Source organism: Hirundo rustica, chromosome 4, assembly GCF_015227805.2.
Source record: "Hirundo rustica isolate bHirRus1 chromosome 4, bHirRus1.pri.v3, whole genome shotgun sequence".
NCBI classification, from domain to species: domain Eukaryota; kingdom Metazoa; phylum Chordata; class Aves; order Passeriformes; family Hirundinidae; genus Hirundo; species Hirundo rustica.
Window position 1 is genome coordinate 46,529,374 of NC_053453.1, and position 25,535 is coordinate 46,554,908.

Below are 25,535 nucleotides of genomic sequence, written 5' to 3' on the forward strand. Positions count from 1 at the left end.
CGACATAATACCTTTTAATGCATGTAGGTGTTAAATGGATATTATATCTATTCTTAAAATGTTCTTGATGCTAAGCCTGATTTTTGCTTTGGTTGTTAAATTTGTCTTATTATTTCTGTTTTCCCTCAATTTCACACATTGTTTGGTTTAATGCTCCAATGCTTGTTCCTTGTTCACAGACAGTTTTAACCCTTAACACAGTTCTGGTTCTTTCACTCTGCACATGTGTGTGTGTCTTTTATTGGTAGTTGCTATTAGGGTTGCTGAAGAAGTTCTGGAGAAATGGGAATAGCCAGTGGAGGAAGAGGAAGGAGAGTTTGGTAGGGTAGAATACAAGAGGAGGAATGAGGAAAGGAAGGGATGAACAATCAGTTATGTAGATGAAAAATTAAATGTGAGATGCCAGTGTGTGCTCACAGCACAAAGTCAGTCATACCCTGAGCTGCATCAAAAAGAAGTGTGGCCAGCAGGCTCAGGGAGGTGATTTTCGATTTTCCCTCTCTGTCCCTGTGGGACACCACCTGGAGCACTGCATCCAGCTCTGAGGTTCCCTCGCACAAGAGGGACATGGACTTGTTAGAGCAGGTCCAGAGGAGGGTGATGAAAATGCTCAGAAGGTTGGGACACTGCTTCTATGAAAAATGTCTGAGCCAGCTGCAATTGTTCAGCCTTCAGAAAGGAAGGGCTTATAAAAAAAGATAAAGAGAACAATTTCTTCTTATAAAGAAAACAGGGCTTATAAGAAAGATGGGGAATGACTTTTTACCAAGGCCTGTAGTGACAGGACAAGAGTTAAAGGTTTTAAACTGAAAGAGGATAAATTTAAGTTGGACAAAAGGAAGAAATTTCTTATGATGAAGGTGATGAGACTCCGAAACAGGTTGTCCAGAGTAGTTGTAGGTGCCCCATCCCTGGAAATGTTCAGTGCTAGATTGGACAGGGATTTAAGTAGCCTGGTCCAGTAGAAGATTACCCTACCCATGGCAGTGGGGTTGGAACTAGATGATCATTAAGGTCTCTTATAACCCAAACCATTCTGTGATTCTGTAAGGAAACTAGGGGCTGCCAGCATGACGTATGAAGCAGATGACAGTAAATAGTATGGATCTTTTGCTCAAGGAGCATTGACAAGGTATTTGAGAACTAGGGACTTCGTTTTTTGTGATAGCTTTTGCTAGGACTGGATGTGTTGTGGCACCTGTGCCTCAGTTGAAACTGCCAGCATGGACCTCCTGGAGAGTTGATTAGTGAATATTCACAGAGTGCCTTGCAATGAATGGAAGCAGATGAGCTCAAGTGTCACTTTGTTCACAGCAGCCCTGTATACCAAAGGCTATCACTGCCACCCAGGAAGGATGAAGCACATTTGCAGATGTCAGTGACACACAGCTCTTCCTGGGGAGCATTGCCATGCTAGTGCAGCTCAGCAGCATCAAGTAACACACACAGCACACTGAAGATGATACCAGGTTATTTTTTGAGAGTTCACTTTCCAGAGAGCTTTGGCAGCACCTTTGCAGAAGTTACTGTGTAGAGTTTTTATATCGTATCTGCTCTAGATGTCGGAGTTTCCATTGTTTTATTTCAAGTAGTATCAGGAACATGCTTGGCACGTTAAACATACGTATGTTAGAAACTTTTGGTGTACTTATGAATGATAAATATCCCCTTATGTTTTAGTCAGGAGGCTTTGCATCCATCTTCAGTGAAGAAATGCCACAGGTAAGCTGATGTAGTGTGATATGCCATAATTTATTTTTTTTTTCTTTTTCAAGAATGATTGTATTTCTTTTCTCAGTGTTGTCCTAGAACACATCAGCTTGCATTTTCAGAATGCTCCCTTTTCTCCATGAGGAAGGTTACATGGATTTATATGTAAAAGGACTTTGAAGTGTAAGATGCTGTTATCCAATGTGTATCTGACTTATTTAAATAAAACAGAATCTCATCAGGGGAAATGATGGCCAACTTTAACTATTGGCATTGCTTTGTGTATAGGGCAGAAAATGTATGCCCTGAACATGTATATTCTGTGTTGTACACAAACGCATTTTTGGTATAAATAAATAAATGCCCTCTAAATAAATGCAAAATTCCCACTGATTTGATTGAGGCCAGGATGTTATCCCATATGTTTCTTTCAATTTTTTCTGAGCATTAAGAATCCATCATACCCAAACTACAGTTTGCTGATTTTTGTTTAACTATTCCAGAGCAGAGACCAAACGAGCAAGGATGAAAGCTTCAACATGTTGCATGCTTTAATTTGTAACAAGAACTTTCTTGTTACTCTCATTCACACCCTTGAAAAGCAGAAAAATTTCTCTGTGAAAGACAGGTATAGTATGATTATGCTTATCATCTTCAAGAAAAAGAATTAGTAGGAAAAAACAACATGGGTTGTAGCACACAAATGTATTTTCTACTTTTTGCAAAACAAACTTGCCGTACTCTGGAGCATTTTTCCTTTTCCATCTGCACATACTGAGGAAGAAAAAACATTGCCATTAAAACAAGTAATTAAAGAGAAATTGGAGTGTTTGTACATATAAACAGAGAGGCAAAGGGGCAGGAAAGCTCAGTTCAAAACTGTAAACACTTCCTGCAGTTAGATCAACAGTTCTACAGTTTAGAAAAGTTCTGTCACTGAAGCAGGTGTTGTTCTGCAAAATTAAATTTAGAGACACACATTCTGTGTTTAAAAAATAATCATGAGAGCAGATGGACTTGCATTTTTTATATTTTTGTAGAGAACAGTGAACAGTTTATGTGCCTGAGGAGGGAGAACTTAGGATATGAACTGCACTAAAGTGTGTTTCATTTGTTAAAGATGACTAGGAAGAGAAATTCCAGAATTATAGTATTCTTTCCCTCCCGCCCTTCCCTCCCCCCTCCCCCCCCCCCCCCACAGGTGCTTGTTTGCATCCTTCTTGACTATTGCATTACAAACTAAGCTAGTTTATCTCACCCATATTTTGGAAGTATTGACAAGGGATTTGATGGAGCAATCAAGCAATGTACAGCCTAAGCTCCTGCTCAGACGAACTGAATCTGTGGTAGAAAAATTGCTGACAAACTGGATGTCTGTCTGCCTTTCTGGATTCCTCCGGGTATGTGTACATCTTTTCACTACGTAACACATGCAAAGCATTCCTTTAATTGATTTTTTTCCGTAGGACCTGTTAGAGGGATCAGTTTAAAGCATTCAATCTAGCATATAGCATTATGAGCACTCTTCTAGTTTAGGTGACGTAGCTGGCTGTCATGAGTGGAATGCAAGAAAAGAGCACATCTCCAAGCAATGATCGTGTCATGCATTTGACCAAGATTTGGGTAATTTTATGATTCCAGTATATCCTTTTCTCATACCAGACATTTCAGCCCATGAGATGTATTATGATCATATTAAAAGACTGATAAGCTTGTTAAAATGCAGCTGTACACATCTATGCAAGTTGTGGGAAAGCTGCCAAGAAACGGATATATAAGGAATACCCTCTTTTGGAAAACTTCTTTCCAAACTTTTTAACCTCCAAGCAGTATTGCACATTTCAAAACATAAATTACTTCAAATGAAAACAAAATAACCATTTTTGTTTCATTTAGTTTCATTTAGTTTCATTTTAATGTTTGTTTATTTTAGTAACTTGATAGCACTTTGTTCTTGGTTTCAGTGCTTGGTTACTCTTCCTGTCTCTCTTATCAATGTGATGCTATTATACTGTTGGTATCACTCTCATCAGTGCTTGCATTAATACAGCAGCAGAATTGTTTGAGGCTCAGCAGCTCACAGCGGTTTCCTGGAACTGAGGAGAGTGCCAAGGAACTGTCAGAGATATGTTCTCAATACACCAGACATTTTTACAGAGCTGTGCTAGTGAGATGCCTTAGCTGGGCTGCAGCTGGGCTGCAGTGTCACATGGAAATAGAGATACATCCTTCCTTTCTCAGGTGCTTTCCTGAGCCCTGGGGTTTAGGCAGGAGAGCAAAGCTCCAGTTTCATTTCTTCTTTTGCTGATAACATCAGGGTAAGTCCCACCAGCTTGCTCCCAAGACGTTTTTCAGAGACAAAAAGGAAGAGATGCCAGTTCAAAAGGAAACTAGTTCTTAGCTTGTTTTCTCACAAGACTGAAAATGGAAGAAGTAGCTGAAGTATGCATGTGAACATGTGCATGTCTCACCCCCCACCCACTCTTTGATGGAACTAGGAAGTGTCTGACAGGTGGAGTAGGAGCAGCTTGTCTGTAGTGTGCTTGTGCACGGCAAGGGGCTGTGAGCTATCTTGCCACTCACTCCAGATGTCCCTTGCTATTTGCATGAAACTTTCACACTGAAAAGCAAAAGACGGAGGTTAAACAAATAACTAGATAAATCTGCTGGGAGGGATTTTCTTTTCTAATTGCAAGCTAATGAGTTGCTTAAAAGGAAATTACACCATTTGTTACACTTGTTTTTTTTCTACTTATTCATGCTCATTTAATGATTACAAAAATAAATGTTTCTTGAATTTTTTTTTCCCGTCCTAGGAGACAATTGGTGAACCTTTCTATTTGCTGGTGACAACCCTCAATCAGAGGATAAACAAAGGACCTGTTGATGCAATAACTTGCAAAGCCCTGTACACTCTTAACGAAGACTGGCTGCTGTGGCAAGTGTCTGAATTCAAAACAGTGGTATGTTTGTCAGCTTGTGTTCCCTCCAGGCATGGACAGCTGTAATATTTTCTCTGTTTCTAAGAAGCAAAAATAAGGCTCTTAAGACACTAAGGTAGTGGTTAAGTACCCAGATTGTAAAATTGTTATTGCTGACAAAGTTTCCACACATGCTAAGAGTTGAACTAGCTGGTGTTTCACTGATATTCATTTCACAAACAGCACTTACTCCTCACTTCACAGCATGCATTAATCACCAGAGAGTAGGTTTAATGAAGTCTCAGGGTATAAAATAATCCTTATTTTAAAGTATACTACAAAAATATAAACATGCTTAGAATTAAACTAAACTACACTTTATGAATGAATGAAAGAGTGGAATGCAGAGGTTTTATTTTTCTGTTGGTTTACTTGTGGCTAATCTTCAGGCAATGATTTGCTGTAGGTTTCCATATTATTAGCATCAAATCAGCTTCAAGTTAGCAAGGTTACAGCATAGTGGATTTTACTTAGTTGCTTGGTTATAAACAGGATATCTAAGAAGTCTAGCTAAACTTCTGAACTTTATCATAGATTTTTTTGGCTTTCTCAAAGCATCTACTTCCTGTTTTCCAGTTGCACCCAAACATCTTTGAAAGCTGGAGTTCCCTTACTGATTGTCATTGTGACACTTGAAATGAGAAGGAATAGCAGGATTATTGCACTTTAGAGCATGTAAAAATTGTGAACTTTAGAGTAGGAGGTCTGAAAAGGGGTTTCAGAGCACTCTTCTGCTTCAGAATTTCCAAGGGATTTTAAGTCTGAGAACTTTAAAATGTGTATTTCCAGTAATTTTTGTAGCTTCCTTGCTTCTTAACTCCTGGCTTCCAGTCAGAGTTACCTGACATAATGAGGAGTATGAGAAGTGCTGCTGAATAGTGGGCTTCACACCTTGGGAGCAGAAATTGGCCAGCAGCAATGGCCATAGCAAGGACAGTTCAAGTGCTGCTGGCTTTGGATGAGACTTCAGTCCTCTTCAGAGCCCTTGTGTTAAGTTTCTGGTAGGACTGAAGTTTCCAGGTCTGCCTGTCTTCTGTTTTAAAGCAAGAACTTGGAGGTGCTAAGATGCCGTGTACTGGAGTAGACTACGTGACCCTGGAAAATTTGGCTGGTCAGCAGTCCATTGGACTTACCTCACTGGGCCACATAGGGAACTTGCTGAAATGGCAACATTTCTGTGAATCATTTCTGAATTGTCATCTTCTTCTGAAAGCTTCAAACTGATAAAGTCAAATCCTCTTCTTAAAAAGCGGTTGTTAGAGGCTGCATTTGAAGGTACTTCAAGCTAAGTTACCAGAGTGTGCATTTGGAAAGGAGGTTTGTGACTAAAAATTGAATACGTAATTCCATATCTTTGGTTTCCTTGTTTACATGCTGCATTCTGGCATGTATTTGAGATTCAGAGTAAACCTAAGTATATTGCTATATGTATCCATAGGATGCGAAACGCAGTAGTGATGCAGAGCAGCAATTTTTAACCAAGCTCAATATGCCTGTTACTAGTAGACTGCGCAGAAACATCTGGTCCTGTGGAATTGACTTCTCTTATTTATAGAACACATTCAAATTGAGAGCCCCTTGGTGGGATAGCTGACTCTGAAATTGCTGAAGAACCTTAAATACTTTTTCTAGAGCTACTTCTATGAATGCAGTCACTGATAGAATCTTGTGGTCTGACTGCAGTGAAGAGGAGAAAAGGTAAGTGGTCTGAAAGACTTGTTATCACTGGGGAACACTGCCTGCAGATGGATGAGGAAGTGAGTGCCCACAGCCCTTCTTGAACCTTGTTTCCTGTCTTTGTACTTTGTATTCCTGCTTTTGAATAACAGATAATGATACAGCTACAGGGTTAATATAGATCAGCTTTCCCCATTTAGCTGTAGAATTCCTTGGGCTTAGCTGAGAAGTGCTGAATGTTCCCTTTAAAACCATCACAAAAGGAAAGAGCAATTCTGCAATAAAATTGCAGAGATGAAGTTCAAGGACTGTAGTTCTGGCTGGACTGGGAAACAGTTTTGTTTGGTGGTTTATCTGAGATTTATGCTGGAAGCTAAAACTGTGCTGTGAGACTTAGGTGGAGTGGTGAGGCTTTCTGGGCTGGGGAAGCAAGCCAGCTGTGCACATTTTCCTCTCAAAAATAGCATTTAACAGGAGGCTAAAGAGGAAGTAGTCAGTTTTCTTCTCTCATTAACACCACTTCAGATGCAGTGCATTGACATGCAGGACCTGTGAGCTTATGAACTGGGAACCAAGTGTTTCCTCCTTACTGTGGAAGAACATTTCTGCCTAAAGGATTGCAGGTTTTGTTTTCTAAATGGAATAAATTTTGATCTGAGTTTTCAAGTGCATTTGTACAGTTGCTCACTGTAGTTACATTCTGAGTCTTGCAGTATTTTGTTGGTATTTTGGTTTGCCCCTTTACCCAGCCCTACAATAGCAGTACGTTAAAATCTCCAGAGCAAAGCACAAAAATGCAGCCTAAAAGAGGGTGATATATAGATGCTGAAGCAAATCTGCAAAGATTTCGTGCCCAGATTTTTTTAAGCTGTGTAGGCACTTGAAGATACAGGGATACATCTGGTAGGGATTTCAATCCTCAGATCAGTAAGGGTACAAACAAGGGTGTAGATGCTCTGCATGAGAATCTCTTCTTTAAGGATTGGGTGTTCAGTTCCAAACCAGTAAAAGCAGGATACAGACAGGTTCCTAAAAATCAGGGTGAACTCCACAGATCAGGAGATGTTTTCTAAAATTCAGGCCATTTGTAACCAGGAAGAGAAGAGAACCTAGAAACACGTAGTATTTGAATTGCATTAGAGCTGTTCCCTGGCAGGGCCCCATGCCTTTTTAAAAAGGCCACCGACCTTGGGTCACCCAGTGCCCTGCTGTTAACCCTCTCTGCTAGAAAGGGTGAGGCATTGAACAACGACAGGCTGCTGAAGTATATAGTCAAGTGGAGGAATTGAAGGAAAGATGCTTCTAAAAGCATTGGTCAAGTATGGGCTGAGAAGCTGTGCTCTTTAATGCTGTGCTTATATTTGAGTACTGAGAAAATAAAAAGAAATAAAACTGCCTTGGAAGCGACTTGGATGTTTCATGGATCCTTTTCTCAGGCTGAGGAATCAAACCTGCTTTCTCACAGGCAGACAAGCAGCTGCACCCCTCGGCAGATAATTTGCTCAATGACTGATGAAGAAGTGCACTCCACAGCTGAGTGTTAGCATTTCACTGAAGAGTTTGATTTTGAATAGAAAATGCCAGCCTGGAATGGGAGACGTTCTCAGTGGTATATCTCCTGTGGGAAACCAGGGGAGACATCTTGTGGTGGACTTGGTATTCCAGCATTCCTTTGAGTAGTCACTGCTTATTTAAAAAAGGCATTTGGGCTGTTGAATGCTTTGCTGAAATGTGTTTGCATTTTTAGTTGGGAAGAAATGATCTAATTCACCTGTTCAGGCAGCTGCCTTTTATTAAAAGTGAAGAACAGCCACTTGGTGGAAGGTTGTTTCAAGTGTTCAACTGCTTTATGAGTTAAAAGAAGGGTGTTTAAGAAAGTGGGTGGGCTGTAAGGGAGTAAAGCAGCGACAAGGAAACCAATTTCCTAATAAGACATCATCATTGTGGTATTATTAGTCACACTTTGTGAGAGATAAGGAAGCTATTAAAAGCATGTGACATATGGGGATTTTTGTCAGCATAAAAGAACACAGCAAACCTCACTGCAAAGTGAGCAGTGCATATGTTTGCTACAGGAGAGTCCTCTGGATTAGAGACAGATTGAGTGTCATATACTGCAGCATTAACAGCACAAGCCATCCTTTGTGTAGCGTCCATCTAGCCTAAATTTAACTCCTGCACCATTTTCTGTGCCAATTGGCTAACTCTTCTATAATTGTTCTATAACTTCCTCACAGGTGACTGTTCTGGCTGCTGCAGAAGGATCATGCAATCAATCTGATTGTTCCTGTAGATTGTATTTCATAGTATGGGAGAGAGGAGCAGTTTTAAGGCAGTTTTGTTATGTGGTACATCCTGGTACTGACTTTACATAAATTATCTAACTTTCACCAATCAAAAGAGGAGTTTTTGGGTTTTTTTTCCATCTGCCTGATAAATGGAAATATGATTTGTTCAGATGCATAGCTGATGCATAGGGTAATGAATGAGAGTCCTTGAATAGCCCAGATTATTGTTCTTTATTTCTAAGAAAATATGATATTATTGCATTGTTTTATTAAACCACATCTCATTTATTATCTGCTATGGTTATTAATAGCTCTGCTAAATAATTCATTATGTGAAATTAATTTTCAAGGGAACTACAAATCTGAAAATCTATCTGCAAAACACTGTCTTCAAATATCATTATTTCTGTGACTGCATGGGTGAAAATACTTTTTTTTAAGTTTGTTCCTCTCTTTTAGCTAGGTTCCAAGCTAGTTCCTATACAAGTAATTGCAGGTGCCTCCTTCTCCTTAAGCAGCCTTTAACAATTCTTGCAACCCATGTTAAAGCTTTTCTGAAGAGTACTGTGACTTTTTCTTGCTGTCATAATTTCTAGTGCATGAATTCTCATCTCTAGATATTATTAGCTTGAACCAGGTCCTATAATTTTTCTCCTGAATCTTTCCCTAAGTTAATAGTATTTTTGTTTCTTCTGCAAAGTGAGAGAGCTTAGAAAAAGGCTTGATGATATTATCTTGTGATTTTCACATGTCCTCCTGTGATTCTTCATATATTTTTTGACCTCTAGAGCTGATCATAAAGGGACTTTCATTATTTTACAATAACTTCTTTTTCTAGTTCTACACTATGTGTCTAATATAGTGATTGTGTCTGTCAGCTTCTGATAAATGGTTTCCAAGCCAGGGATTGTGCTTTCAGACAGATTGATTCTGATTTATGAAAACTTCAGCTGCAGAGGGACAATTTAATAATAATTGTCCTTCCTGGCTCCCCATCAATTGCTTCATCACTTAAGATTAACTTCTGCAGGAAATAATATCAGCAAAACCATCCGCCTCTCATAGCTTAGAGACTTCTACGTGTTTAAATATTTCTTCCCATCTGACCACTTCTTTGAATTATAGAACTTTCCTATTATCCTCACACTGTGGATACTTTCACTTAAGGAGTCCATATATTACTTGTATTCCACCTGCATGAAGGATGACTGCTCTCTTTTTACAGTCCTGTTATCCTACAGTGAGTGGAGCAGGAATGGGAGGACTCTCATGTGCTAATGACTTAAGAAGCTGCACATTCCTGTGCAGCCTGTGTGAGAGTATATGCTGAAAAAGAAAGATGGAAGAAAAATAGACAGTTCCTCTTAATGGTCTGAAAGGAGTGGAAAATTAAGCAGGAGCAGGAACATGGATATTGCAGTGAAGGAATAATGTTAGAAGGAAAGGATCATCTGAAGAAAGGAATGCTTCCAGGGGTGTAAAGCCAAATCAACATTAATTAAAGTGCAAGGATCTACTTCAGAAAGATGAGTTCAGAGACTGAAGAATACGAGTTTTCCAAGGACAAAATACAGATAGTCCCTGTCCACGTTTTAATCCTACAAGACCATGACCTCAGGGCAGTCAGAGTCAAGGACAGGACTGCTGTCTGTTCAGCTGGTCTGTGGCCTAACCAAGCATGACTCCCTCGTTGCTGTGCCAATATATTTTTTACTAATTTTCTGCATGAAATTCCAACCTGAGGCATGGTGTCCAGTCTGCATCTCCTTCTGCAATTCCCACATATCCTTATCTTTTCCATCTGTCCTTTCCATGCATTCATTTCCCTCAAAATTGAACATCTCAGTGTTCTGATTAAGTTGTTCCTTGTTACTTCAGTTACATTCTAGTCTTTCTTAAATCATGATCTTCATAGTTTTGCAACCCTGTTTTTAATACTCCCTTTGCTTCTGTAGAGACAGTAAAGTTAATTTTTGTTGCATTGGACTACTTTTTTTCACTAGCAACATGTTGTAATTTGTGCTCTTGCTGAGTAATAAGCAGAAAATACTATTCTACAACTCTTAATAACTGCCCCTTTTTCTAAGATAGAAAAGTTGTCCCTGCAACAACCTGAAGAGAAGTTCTTTCCTTCACATGACAGCAGAGGAAAAAAATGGTTTACTTGCTTCCTGTTTTAATGCTCAGTCCTTCACAGAGTCACACCTGCAGCCCTCTCATTTCAGTGAGAAGATAAATGTTATACCAGAATCATTCAGCAGCCAGAATGGTTTGAGTACATTTATTTTCTTATGCCATCCATTTTCCTGGCATCTAAAACACTTGTTGTAATTCTGTCCCAAGACATCTTCAGCAGAACATCTGTATCCATGTAGCTGGACAGTGATTTCACTGCACAGAGCAGGCTGTGGCACTGGAAATCTTTGATGTTATTGCTTGGCCCTAGCAATTCTGTGCTCATCCGTTATTCCCTGCCCTGTAGCAGTTAATCTGCCTGACCTGATCAGAAATATGATCTGACAAAAAAAAAAACATTCCCTCGAGCTGGTCACTCAGTGTCACTGGCACCACCCCCCAGCCCCTACTCAGCTTGTGTGCAGCCTAGCAGAGGAGTTGCGTCCCAGCCAAGAGTAGCTGTGAGCTAAAGGGCAGGGGTGCTGTAACCAGACATGGGTGTTTGACCTGAAATAACAACTAACAGAACACAATGCACTTTTCTGTACAGTTCTGTACCACTTGGATTCTATCTGCTGCAACATGCTCTCTCTTTTCACTGCTTCTCTGGCAGCCTTGTCATTGCTGCCTCCAGAAACAGGGCTGTACGCAGACAGATGCTGACACCTCCAGGGGTGGTGTATTTTCTGTGTGATATAAGGCACTCAGCATAATCTGAAAGAATTTGCACAAAAGCAGAAGACAAAATACACTCTTGAAAATATATGACTATATATATCTATTTTTCTTTTTTTGAGCAGGAAGAATTCTAAATGCTTCTTTGTGTAATTCCTTCAAATAATCTTTATTTGAAACAACTTTAGTAATAAATACGCTGAAAATCTCTTGGGTGCTGAAAATCTGTCAGGAGTTTGGGGGTTTCCTATGCCAGGTGTTCCCTGTAAGTCAGAATAACATGTGTTTCTTTCCCCAGATGGTGAACATTATCTTTGAAAAAATCCCAGAAAATGAGAGTGGAGATGCCTGTCAAACTATTCAAGTTAATGTTCTCGACTGCGACACCATAGGCCAAGCCAAGGAGAAGAGCCTTCAGGCTTTCTTCAATAAGAATGGCTTTCTCTATGGTCTTCAGCTGGATGAAATTGGTCTTGGTAAGAGAATGTCACTATGTTGTATTTTCGTGGAGTTTACTGGTCTGTTGTGGAGTTTTCTTATTAGGAATGCCTACCTTTGGCTTTGATTCTTTTCAGAATTCATACAGAATGTAGCTTTTGTGAGGAATTTTGAGGCAAAAACTAGTTCATTAATGTTACCAGTAAGAGCTCTGGAGCTATATGTGCTTTACTTCTGCAAGGACTTCAGCATTGCAGTTAACGAACAGATGTTATTTATTATGCATATATAATTTCTCTATTCCTTTTCTGGGGTAAGTAAGGTGGCTGGCCCATCCACCTAAGTACAGCCAGTTGTTACATTCTGTCAGTGGATAAGATGGCATATCATGATTATCAAGTATTTTAGTCCCTATCTACTATTCCTCCTACCTCCCTTCCTTCCTTCCTACAGGCCTACTTTGCACTTGATCAGAAGAGCCTTCAAATAAATCTTATTTATAGTCAGATTAGGTTTATATAATAGTTCACTTGTGACTCACAAAGTCCCCTACAATATCTACAGATGTAAATAAGTCTGTTCCAGTAGATGAGTCAAACCTTTCCTTCTTGGGTTTTCAAGAGCTACTACTACCATACCACCTCCCACATACCCTAGTGGGAAACCTAACAAACTCTATATTGTTGGTATTTATCTCCTCCTGGACTTGCTCCCTAAGATGTCGATACCTCCTCACCTTCTCAGACTCTGTGTTGGCAAGTGCTCATAATTTACTTTCATATCTGATGTCTTGATGTCTATATCCTTTACAAGAGCCTGACCACCCTTCACAAGTACTATATCAGTCTTTTACAACTCATTTTAGTGATCTCTTAGAAGTGGCTTGTGGAACCTTTCTTCTAGTCCCAATGTAACCTTAACAGCAAGGCACACTCGTGTAGCAGAATAGTGATTAGGTGAAAGCACCTCGAAAAACTCTGCCTTGACCAATTCAAAGAGAAGCACCAAAACCTGCTGAAAGTGAAGCCACCCAGGCTGTCACCCCAGAAAAGGAATCAGAAGTGTGGGGGTGCAAAACCACTTTCATGTGACCTAGCACAAGGATAGAGAGAAGCAGCTCAGCTGAGAGTCACTGGTCTAAAAACAGTTAGCTGTTGTTTTTCTTTACAAATACCTGTACAGTGAGAATGCCATTGGAGGGTCATTGTTTTCTGTTGCTGTCATACTGCAGAACTTGTGTCTGAGGAGCAGCAAAGAGAATTGTTAGATATTGATGGTTCCTCAGAGGTGATGGAGGATGGGATAAGGAAGCTAAATACCATCGGTCATTACGAGGTAAGCACAGAAGCTATACCAATGAGTCCAGAAGATGTTTCTCCACAGCTCTCAAATGTGACCTGCATAGCTTGAAGTCATGGCTGAGCATCATCAACAGAAAGAAAGAATTGCGTGGCACACAATGTTCTTGCCAATGAGTCATGTTTTCTGTTACTTTTCAGAGGTTTCCTTGTTGCAGGGTTGCTTGGTTCAAACATACAATGTAAACTGTTACTTCTGTCAAGCATTTAATTTAAAACAGAATCTGATTTCCAGCTGTGAATATGGCCTTGGGTCTTTTTGATTCTCTGCTGTTGAGTTTTTGTTGCACCATGAGCAACTGTTTACTTCATCCCACCTCATATTTTGATTGTCTGAACAGGCAGTATTGATACTTCTGAAATCTCATTGCGAGTCAGAACAAAAAGGATTGATGGCTTTTCTCCCTCTTTTCTTGATAGCTTCTGTGTCAGTCTCCTTGCTTTTTTCTCTCTCTGTTTCTGCTTCCATCTGCTGCTGGCACTTGTACCATAAGTCTTACCCTCTGCTTCCAGTTGCACCTGTAAATCAGTTGTTTGCAATGCTTCAATAATCTGTCCATCATTGCCACAACATACAAAACTGCAACTGATGGCAATGCTGCTTGCTACTGTGAAAGCATAGCAAGCAATATGACTTCTCTAAGGAGTTTTCAATGACACCAGTCAAAATAATAGAGAGTGTGATGTTGGAGGAAAATGTGCAACAGGTCTGCACAGTCACCTGACTGGCCTCAGGTGATATGGAAGTTCACATGTGATGCTTACAGATCGATTTTGGAAATGGACGTTATGCTGAGTGCTTTTACAGGTCTTTCCTCATGCCTTGTTGAATTTGAAAGTCTGGCTCTTAACATGTTTTTTGTTTGTTTGTTTGTTTGTTTGTTTGTTTTAATTTTTATTATTATTTGGAAGTTTTGCTTCTGTAGGTCTGTGCTGTGCAGCACAGTATGGTGCTGAGGAACCTGAGCCAACACGGAACATGTTGCTATCTGCATGAGCAATTCTGAGGCATCCATAGGGCAAAAAGAATTCCCTAGCAGGACTTTGTGTCCTGGGCAGAGGACAAGGCTGCTTAGATCTGAAGCAAGCTCATTTGGAATCACTTTACAGATTTCTGTAGGCACTTGTTGCTCTCCTTAACTCACAGGGCTCAGCAGTGAACCCAGATGTCCCGAGTCCCCATCCAGTGGCTTCTCCTGTGCCTGTCTTGAATCTTGTCTATAGATGAATGTGTGACCTCCTCCACTCCACTTGTAGAGATTTTGTACAAATTAGGACATTGTAGTGTTGCAGTTTGAGCCTGTGCAGCAAAGATCAGTGTAGATTGGAATTAGATTAGGTGTTTGAACTGCCCAATGTGGCAGTACCTGCCCTCACAGGCGGCTATTTCAGGTGCTCCCTGCTTTTCCCAGTAGCCTTTTGCACCTCTGGAGCTCATGGCATGCTTTGGCTCATGGGTGTCAAACCTCATAGCAAATAAGTCTGCTCCATTGGTCTCTGTCATCCCTGGGCTTTTTTGTCCCAGCTCTTGTTCTGTCTGAGGTTTCTGCAGGCAAGTGTTTTTTCAGATCCAAGTAAGGTAGGAGGCTCAGTTGTTTTTGCAAAGCTGTAACTACACTAATTATAGCTTAGCAGCTGCCTTATGGAAATTGTACTGCATGTCTCTTTGGTATTTTAGTTCACATTTTCTGGCACTGACAAAATAATGTACATTTTAGGCAAAAGCTCAGTGGCATTTTAGGCAGTAGCTTAGTGGCAAGTATTAGCCATTAGCATGTCTGGTTTATTTTCTTGTATGTATATTGCTGCAAAAAAGAATGTAAAAGTGTCTAGACAGCAAGAAAAAGGAACATTGTATACACTCTGTCAGTGCAGTTACATTGCCTGAGAAATTTCAACTTACATTTCAACAATGCCTCAAGTTTTTGGCAAGCCTGAATTCTTCTTTTTGTTTGCCAGCCTTAAATGCTAGAAAGTAAGCAGATGTTTGAAATTGGGAAGTACTATCAAATCTTTTTAAGACACTGGAGCATGAGGGTTGTGTTGTGAAGGTCCCAGAGTCACCAATCAATCTTGAAGAAGTAGACTTAGTTTCTATGCTGATTTTTAAAATATGCAAGAATGGTATATTTGCATTTTTTTGTGTAGTGTTTGTGAAGAGAAAAAAATACACTGTACTGTTAGACTCTCTTATGCCTCTGGCCTGTGGACTACTTTTGCTCTAATATTTTAGCTCCTAGAAGGTTTATGAGTATGTTTATTTATGAGGTCTGTACTATCACTTCCATGAAAATAACCACGAGCCATGACAAGAAAGTTGCTAATTATCATGACATCCTATTCCCCACACAAGGAGGGAGCTAGACAGTCACTTTCAGATCTGCTGTCCAGTCACAGATCTCCAATTTCTCAAGTGATAAGAGTATTACATGTCCCAGGAGCAGGCAGAGCCACAATGAGCAAAACTGAATGTGATCCTGGGAGATCACTGGCTAGGACTGGATTACAGTGAGGACAGGAGGCCTGGGGAGCAAGAGGCATAGGCTGTTTTACAAACTGGCTGTATTCCATGTTGTCTGGATTGGAAGAGATCTCTCTTCTCCCTCTTCGTCCCCCTCAATAATGCACCTGACAAAGCAAAGATGTTTTGAGATGTCCATAGGAGCAGCCCACCACAAAAAGTGACTTAGACAGCAAGATGCAAAATAAAGGGATTTTTAAAAATGGTTTTATTTTGGGGGGTTTTGGTTGGTTGGTTAGTTGGTTTGTGGTTTTTTGGTGGGTGGTTTTTGTGGGTTGGTTGGTTGGTTGGGTGGTTTTGGTTTGTTTTTGTGGGGTTTTTTTGGGGTGGTTGGGGGGGGGTGGTTTGGGGGTGGTTTTTGTGTTTTGTTTTTTGGGGTTTTTTGTTTGTTTGTTTTTTGTTTTGTTTTGTTTTTTTAATTGGATCACACTGAAAGTAACAGCAAGTATGGCTGCTGCCATAATGATATAGAAGGGAAAGCATAGTCTACTCACTGCTAAAAGCATAATTTGTCCCAAAAATAAAACCTAGAGTGTGGGCTTTGGCCATGGCTGCTCTGCAGCAATGCCTCCAATTCTGGAGGGAAGCACTGTTCTCCCTCTGAACTCTGCCCATCTCCCTCAGGGCAGAAGTCAACACAGCTGCCCTCCTACTTCTTGGGGAGGGAATGGAGGCAGCTTGTTGCCCACATTGCTCTGGGAGGAGATAAGTTGCTGGGTAGCACTGCTCCTGTTTATCTGTCTTCAGGGCCAAGTAGGAGGATTCTCTGGGTGTTTGTATGCCCTCAAAAGCTAGCCTTAGAGAATATTCCTATTTGTAGTGTGGTTTTCAAGTGTTCTGTTCTATCTAAAATAGTTCTGAAAGTCAGTATGAGAGATGGAATCTCTGCAAAAAAATCATAAAATAGATTGCATTTACTTTCCAGGAGCAAATGTAAGTGCAGATTTTTTTGGCACAAGACACAGCTTTTGATAGAGTATCTTAATGTTTAAACTGGTTTCTCACACCAGGCTGGCTGCCAAGGTTTAAAAAACACTTAAATTATTTTGGCAGAGATCCCTTCCTAGAACTGGCCGGTTGTTTTTGTAATTATAGAGGCAAGTACACTAGCACTTGGCAAGACTCAACATTTGATAGCAGAGCAGTGGTGTAGTTCTCAGTGGGAGCCATTTTTTAGTTACTCTTTGACAATAAAAACATGGGTTGCCAGTTTGTTTTAAAGATAATGTGTAACATCCTGGCAACACTATAAATTCAGGGAAGGAGGAGGTAGATTTTTCCTAGAAATCCCAAGATGGTAAGATATGGATCTTGAGGTGTATAAATATTTTGCTCAGTTTGAAAATAGTTCTCGGGAGCACCAGGCTAAACCCTCAAAATGGCCCCTCCACAGGACATGGGTAGAACAGACTGAGCTGAAAGGGGACCAGGAGAGAATTCACCTTTGTGTGTACCTCTCTGCCTCACCTTCCCATAAGATCCTATTGCACTGGATGAAGGGAATTTAACCTGAGCAAATCTGTAGAAAAATGGATGCAAGAAACAGCACAGAGCAGTACATGAAAATGAAATGTCCACACATGGGCTGAACCAGAAAAAATGAAGGGAGGAAAAGGTCTTCAAGGCTGGTGCACTGGAACAGGTGCCTTCCCAGCTGGCTGGGTAATGCTGGCAAAATTCAGCTACTGCCTGTACCTGAAAGCCCAGCAGCCCTGGCTGCTGCTGAAGGCCGTGCACACTGTGGTGGGAACAAAGCGGACTGGGCTGCCCTGCAGTGCCACGGGCTGAGGGACAGAGGAAATGAAACTGAGGCTTGTGTGAATTTTGTTTCAGGATGATATGTTTGTTTTTTCTTTCAGATTACTAATGGAGCAACCATAAAAGTCTTCAAAAAGAAGGCAAATACCCGATCAGGTAACAAAGGCACTGTGACCTATTTAAACTTCTGCACAGAATGGTTGGGAATGCAGAGAACTGAGCTGTGACAGATTGTATCTTGGTCAATAGGGGGTTGCAGAAATTGGTACTTCGATGCAGTTGAGCCAAATGAAGAGCCCTAGCTCTAGACCTCCGGCAGGCACAGTGGGCCTAAAAGGAGGAAAGGCAAAGGAAAGAAGGACAGAAGGGCTTACAGTCCTCAGCAAATGATTGCTTAGGGATAGAGGCTTATAGGCAGGAAACAGGACAGGGAAGCCCAGGTGACACAACTCTCTCCCTGGTGCCCAACTGTGCATCACAGATATAGTGGTGCACTGTCCAGACACATGAATGATAAAACCCCCACTGTTTGTTAATTTTCCTTATTCTCTTGACTGTGTTTCTAAAAGCTTTGACTTGGCTGTCTCAACAGCATGTCAGGAGATAAAGAGGGCTTACAGAGGGCCAGTTCATCTCACCTAGCCCTGTGATACAGGTTGCTCCCACCCAGCTGGTTGATGAGGGGAGACCTTTCTGTAGCCCTTGTGAAGAAACACACTCCTAACATGTATTTCCTTATCATCAAAGTTAGGAGACACGTGCATCTCACTGGGGTGGCCTCTCCCTCAGCAAAACTGAGGTTTTCTGTTCCCAGACAGTTGTGTTCAAGACTGACCTCAGCCCACCTGAGCTCAGCACTCTTAGAGACTTAAACCACTGCAATCATCCCATCTTGTCCTCCTTTCAGAGGAGCTGTGATTGCTGCCAGCTTACCCCAGTAGCAGATAGCATGCCTGTAGATAAGTAAGATAGTAGCTTAGTGGTCCGAGCTATAGGTCGGCACTAGGGAGGGCAGGGCAGGGTCTGTGCATTTCTCAGAGACTTTCCCCACACTGCAGGCAGGAAAGGCTGACACTGACTCTGCTTGCTTGGCATCCTGGATGCACCCTGCTGCACAGCCCAGAGCCCAGCAGAACTCACAATCTTGCAGCTGTGTGTTTCATTAATGGGTCTTTGCTCTCTGCTTTTGTTGTTTAGATGTGGACTACTCAGATGAACACTGTCATTTGGTGAGTTGAATCATTACACTGCTAAGTGGTAGATTTAATACTGAGCTGTATTTGGATCTGTATAATCTCTCTAATCTCTTCATGACAGATATTACCAGACTCAGAAGCAAACAAAGATGTGAAGGGAGCAGGTCACAAAGGAAAGCAAAAATTCAAAGTGAAAGAAATGTATCTCACAAAACTTCTGTCTACCAAGGTAAACTGTAAAGGCTTTATTTTGGAGAAGGGCTGATGTTGGCTTGGCTAGTTTGGCATAACAGAAGCAAAAATTAAACCAGAAATTGTGCAGACTTCCTGTGTGTAAATCAAATATTAAATGAAAAGGTAGCATATAAAAATCACAGTGCTAACTGTGGGGTATGACCATTTGCAAAGGCAGACACATTTCAGGTTTTCTAATACTAGAGTTCTAAAATTGTGTGATTACACATAGTATCTCCTCAGTAAGAACAACCTTTTTCTCAGGCTGAAGAAAAAAAGGTTGTTATTTATCTTATGGAAAGAGAGTTTTACCACAGTTCCATAGAGTGAGAATGAACCTCTCTGAAATGACAGCTTTCAGTCAACAATCTCCTCACTCTGCTATAGTGTTTGCCCAGCTTAGAGACAACTTCTGAAGCCTGAGTTTCACAAGATACTGCCATCGAAACGAAATAGTTGGTTAGGGTTTCAGATTAGGCATCCAAAATAACTAATTTAATCTTAAAAGCAAGGATTTATAATACAACTACCTAATTTATACAATGTACATTGCTTAGGAACAAGTCCTGCTCACTCCCTCTGGTAACGTCATCTTTTTTCTGACTTACTCAAAATGGTTAGAAAACTCTTTGCAACAGCATAGTGCATAAAATATTAATGGGTGCACAACACTGAGAGCTGTGCAAGAGGTCTGAAGGGATGATGATTATAGCTTTCTTGCATTTAAAAAATCTATCAATCATTATTTAATTAGGTTGTTGATAGTATCTGAAGTAATCTGGGACAGTCCCCAAAGTGAGAGTGAAGACTGGTCATTTCTCATTACCTGTGAAAACTAACATGAGCCCTCAGGAAATGCTGGAGTAAACCAGTGATGTCTTACTGTGGAAGACTGAGGTACAGAAGAAAAGATCAGGCTTTTTAGAAACAGTCCTTTTAAAAGGCTTTAAATTAATCATCTCCTTCTCCAAAGTAGGATACTGCCCTAAACAACAGAGCTGTGATACCTTTACTGTGAAATTCCTCTCATGCTGTGCACTAAATGAAATTGTGTCTCACCATCTCTCTCGCTCTCTGCTCCCCTCTCTCCCATACGTGCACACAGACACAACTGCAGAGTTTACCACATGAAATGAACTGGCTAGTATTCATCAAGGCCCTGGGTTATGCTTAAATCCTTCTTGTTGAGAGAAGATTGGGCTAAACTGAGCTTCAGAAGAGATGTAAAGAAAAAAAAAGCACAAAACAGTGTTTTGCTTTGTTTGCTTCTACTTATGAATACTCTGTGATTTTGTCAGTGAGTCCAGCAGTAATCAAACCTGTAATAAATACGATAGACCAAATTCTATGAATCAAAATTTAGAATTTTATTATGAGACAAAATAACAGTCTCCGATAGCCACAATTAAAAGGACAGCGTCGAACCCCGGGGTTTCGGCACTGGGTGAACGTGGTAACACACTCTGTCAGTATGTCACCCCCCAAGTTCACATTTTTGGTCTGAGGCGGTCCATTTTTATACACTGGTTCGCTGAGGAGAAATCGGGACTCCAAGACTCCCCCTTCCGAGGCAGCCTCATTAGATATTCATGATCGGGTTCTGGTGGGGTTGAAAGGATCTTCTCAGGAGAACAATGTCTTGATTGCTGTGTCCAGATACAGTGTAGAGATGTTAATGTCGGGCGGGGACAGGTAAGATATCGATCTGATGTAATCATTTGGTTCTCTGGGTTCTCCATCTCCCTCTTCCATCGTCTTTGTTCTCCTCTAACAATTCCCAGCAGAAGTTTTCTCTGTCCCTTTTCATGTAATTCTTGGCATACCTCTCTCATGTCCCTCCCTTGCAGTCTCTAGCAAAGGAATTCCTCATGTCCCCCTTTGTGCTGTCTCAGTCCCAGTTAACCCATGGTATACACGATTAGAAATGAACTTACATTTTACAGAGAATGAATTACATATTATAACATTTAACCCGAATTAACTTTAGGACATGTATCACAAAACCCTTCCTTTAGTGAGCCAAATATCTTCACTTTTGTATCAGAAATACCCAGTTTTCAGTTCTTCTCTCTAATATCAATGTCTTAAAGGACCCAAAGCTGTTTTCCTAGAATTAGATCAAGTGCCAGAGCCACTTGACTGTGAAGTGTTGATGAGCACATGTGTTGAGCTTGTGTCACAGATGGCGCCTGGAAGACCAGTGCCCGAGGAAACTGGCTAAACTGCTTTTTCTCACCTCCCTCTTAATTCCAGTCACAAATTCGAAATGCTTTTAGCAACAGTATCCCAAGAGTTGATGTTGTCCTTAGTAGCCCAAGTGGTTCTTCCCACCTGTGATTTATCAGAGTTTGCCATGATTCTCCTCTACGCAGAACAACAGGACGTGACATATGGAAGGAGCTTGTTGTGGTGTATTGTAGTTTCATTTTTGTTACTTTCTTGTTTGCCAGTAACCTGTGGCCTTGATGTTTGCCACAAGCATATTGTAATTTCCGTGTGTGGTTGTCTCAGGGCAGGCACAGCTCTCTGAGGCAAAATATCGTTCTTGTGTAATAATAACAAAATAGTAACTTTGTTGCTTTTCAGGTGGCAATTCATTCGGTTGTTGAAAAGCTCTTCAGGAGCATTTGGAGTTTACCCAACAATAAAGCGCCTGTTGCCATCAAGTACTTTTTTGACTTTTTGGATGCTCAGGCTGAGAGCAAAAAAATTACTGATCCTGATGTGGTCCACATATGGAAAACCAACAGGTATGGCCATGGAATATATGCAGGGGTGCCTGTGCTTTCTGAAAACGTAGTTGCAAAAATGGAATGTGTCAAGTGTGATCAAAATAATAAGATTTTGGCATATCTGGGAATAAGATGTGGTTTGGCTTGGTGGATAACAGTAACTTTAGTGTATTGATTTAATAGAACACAAACCACCTTCTTCCAGGGCTGTGCAGTCTGCACACCGACTTCAGACTCTGAAAGCTGTAGACTGAGAGCATTATTTGAAGCTGGGTACCTGACAAATGTGTTTGCTCCATAGCCTTTGTTCCCTGACCCCTTTTTTAGTGTGAAGAAGCAGCTGGGAATGTGCTTTGTTCCATAAGTGCAGTTGCAATTAAGGACTATTTTAAAGCAGTTGTGCTACTTGAGTGGGTGATTTTAAAGATGTTTGTTCTTTCTCCTGACTAGTCTTCCTCTTCGCTTTTGGGTGAACATACTGAAGAATCCCCAGTTTGTCTTTGATATTAAGAAGACTTCACACATAGATGGCTGTTTGTCTGTAATCGCACAAGCTTTCATGGATGCCTTTTCTCTTGCAGAACAGACACTGGGGAAGGTAATGCGGCCCCTCCAGTCTCTACTACTTTCTCAATCAATGTCTTTTTCAACTGTATAATGACTAAGATGATGAAATCCCGGATCTGCTGATACTGGGGGCAGAATTGTCAGGGGCCTAATTAAGCTGGGCTTCCATTCCTCATTGCTCTGTCCCCTGAGACTTTGAAGGATTCACCAGTAGACTGATACAGCTATGAAAATGCCTTACTTATAGCTAACTGCTGCTTGTTCTCTCTGCAGTTCAGTTCTGCACAGTGTGTATACACAATAGGTGGCAGAAGGTGGAAGTTTTAAGGTTTTAATGAAGTTTAAATGTAGTTTTAAACAAAGGTCTTAAAAGTATTAGCATTGTTTGATAAGTAGTCCAGATTTTGTCTGCCAAACACCAGTGTGCAGAAAACTCACACAATAAGCTAGTGGAAGCTGTAAGAATACTGAAAGACCTCTGAAGTTTGAAACAGTTCCTTTCACATATATTAGCTGCTCCCTTTTTTATATGCAAAATTATTTGCTGGAGCAACGAGTTCAGGAATCTTACATTCAAAAACTCTTTAGTATAGTGTCCAGAACTCTGGGGATCAGAATACTTCCTTTTTCCCCAAGCTATTTTCCTTTTCTTTGGACCAAAGCAGAAAGCTTTTGTTCAGGCGCATACTACTAAGAAAAACAGGTAGAGACTTTTTAATCTAAAAGAATTTATATAAAAATGGGCTAATATCCTATGTAATCTAATCCAACTGCTCATCTGTTAAAGAGAAATAGTAAATAATGTGCTTATTTGTCTTACTTTAGGAGTGAAGTATCATAAATCAAAGCTAATCACATCACTTCCTTGATGGAAAAACTGCAAATGAGCACTTGTTAGGTTGTTAGGTTTCTGTGTCTGAAATCCGCTGTGCAGTATTGTTGAAATAACAGCTCGTTAGCTATTTTAAAAGGGGTGCTGAAACCTGATAAAGGTTTGCATTGCAGTAAATATCTTGTGACCTTTTAGTATTAAAACATTTACTTTCATGATTTTTAAGCTTTTATCTTGAAACATCTTTTAGCCATTTAGAAAATAAAAAACAAAACAAGCCAAAAAATTTAAATTACTTCATCACACATTGGAAACAGTGGTGACAAGATATCACATGGTTGTGTCATTTATTGCACAGAACTTAAACAGGAAACTACCAGCCCCCACTTCTACATTCTGAAAATCAGTTTTCCAGGTGGGGCTGTGGCTCCTATCACAAGCATCAGCACTTATTTCCTCGAATGAGCCTAAAGGTCCCGGGTAGGTCAGTGCTGACCTGAATTATTGAAATCTTGGTGTGAAAAAAAAAATCTCTTTGGCTGTGCATGTCCAGCAGTCAGCTCCCCATGCTCTCAAACACCTGAGGGAAAGGAGTAGAAGAGACCAAAGAAATTTAGGGGAACCGCTGCCAGGTGAACATCTAACAAGACTCTGCTGGGGAACTTCCCTTTCAGCAGTACTGCTGAATCCTGTATGTAAATAGGGTATCAGCCTCGGGCTCTTTGGTTCAGCTTTCACAGTCTTTCAGGTCTAGGGACCTGTAAGGAGGAAGTGAGAAGGAAAAATATGACTGAAAGTCAGGAGGTCACCACTCCTGATGTCAATAGAAATAATTACACGAAAACTGTCATGATACACAATACACTATTAGTGGGGTCCTGCCCCTGGTTTACACCTTTGTTTCATAATCTTGGTTCCTTGCATATAAGCACAGCAAAGAAAAATGAGTCACAAAGACACAATTAGATGCAATTAACTGTGTGGAGGTGGAACCTTAGGAAATCTGTGCTGTGAAAAGTTACAAGGCTTCAAATTTTTTCATTTAAGGAAGCACCAACAAATAAACTTCTCTATGCTAAGGACATTCCACTCTACAAGAAGGAGGTGAAAGCATACTACAAAGCCATCAGGGATCTGCCTCCATTGACCACTGCAGAGGTTGAAGAATTTCTAGCTCAGGAATCTAAGGTATGGTTGAGATCAGCAACTTCATCTGCTTTGATGTTCTTGGGTTGTGGGTTGTGTTGGGTTTTTTTTGTTTGTTTGGGGTTTTTTTGGTTTTGTTTGTTTGCTTGTTTGTAGGGTTGTTTGTTTGTTTTCTTTTGTGTTGTTTTTTTTTTTTTTCTTTTTTTTTAATGGAGAAGTATCTGACCAGAACTGTTTTCTGTTTTAGAAACATGAAAATGAATTTAATGAGAAAGTGGCCTTGTTTGAAATCTACAAATACATAGTGAAATACTATGATGAGGTAAGCACATCTGCAATTTCTGCTTAATCCTTAATGTGGGGCTTGACACAGTAACCAAGGGCTGGGCTGCTGTGCAACCTGCTGGGTGCCATTCCAGAGGCAGCTCCTCCTTAATGCAGCCCAGGCTGCTCCTTCTGCTAATCTGTGAGGGGCCAGAGCAGCCCAGCCTCCAGGGCCACTGGAGCCCCTACCCCTCTGAGGGGCCACAGCCAAAGGTTTGTCAGTGCACCTTTACTGTCACTGCTGTACTGCAGAGACAATAGCAATAACATTATCCCTGCAGGTTCAAGGAAGTTCCTTTATAGTCAAGGCTTCTTGTTTTGCCGAGTCTCTGCAAATGCCTGTCACAACTCCTGTGCATGTGCTCCATTTCCCTGGAGGCTCAGAAATCAGATTAGAGTGTAGCACCAGGGTTCTCAATTTAACCGTCAGTGCAAACACCTCAGTGGAGCACACAGCCTTACAGCAAGAGGTGTCTGCTCCTTTCCCATCATAGCCCTCTTAATGCTAAGCTCTAATAGTCTTTCTCTTTAAAAGGAGCAGGTATAGTTTCCAGTCCCTGCTATTATTAACAAAAGAAATCTTTTCTCAGCTGAAAGTACTTAGTCACAGACTACATCTAAACTGCTTTCTAAGAAAATCCTTGTCCTCCACTTTGCATGATAGGATTCTCCACTCCATTTTGTTCCTCTTCCTTAACAGAGGCTGCGTGTGCCTGTGCAGGGACTCAGATAAGAGCCAGCTGGGGTGTGTTGCCTGAAGGCCTCCTTATGCTTCCAGCAGGTTGTCTGGGTTTCCCAGCAACCAGGCCTTTCTCTCTTTCATCCCCAGCAGCACAGCACCAGCACTTGCTGTAGCCATCCAGCTCTCAGTCACCTGTTAGCTGGCTTACAATTTCAGATCTCTAACATCTCAAATTATCTGT

General features: G+C 40.8%; 1 protein-coding gene across 3 annotated transcripts in view; it reads left to right on the forward strand.

Moving 5' to 3' along the window:
* Positions 1-25,535, forward strand: part of PLXNC1 (plexin C1) — a 74,568-nt gene that overhangs the window by 40,745 nt on the left and 8,288 nt on the right. For all 3 annotated transcript variants that reach the window (XM_040062857.2, XM_058420168.1, XM_040062856.2), the window contains 13 exons: positions 1,681-1,722; positions 2,214-2,338; positions 2,912-3,110; positions 4,527-4,673; positions 11,805-11,982; positions 13,176-13,279; positions 17,683-17,737; positions 18,779-18,810; positions 18,899-19,006; positions 21,598-21,761; positions 22,194-22,341; positions 24,190-24,330; positions 24,536-24,610. In XM_040062857.2, coding sequence (XP_039918791.1) covers positions 1,681-1,722; positions 2,214-2,338; positions 2,912-3,110; positions 4,527-4,673; positions 11,805-11,982; positions 13,176-13,279; positions 17,683-17,737; positions 18,779-18,810; positions 18,899-19,006; positions 21,598-21,761; positions 22,194-22,341; positions 24,190-24,330; positions 24,536-24,610 — 1,518 coding nt within the window. The remainder of the gene's footprint in view (positions 1-1,680; positions 1,723-2,213; positions 2,339-2,911; positions 3,111-4,526; positions 4,674-11,804; positions 11,983-13,175; positions 13,280-17,682; positions 17,738-18,778; positions 18,811-18,898; positions 19,007-21,597; positions 21,762-22,193; positions 22,342-24,189; positions 24,331-24,535; positions 24,611-25,535) is intronic.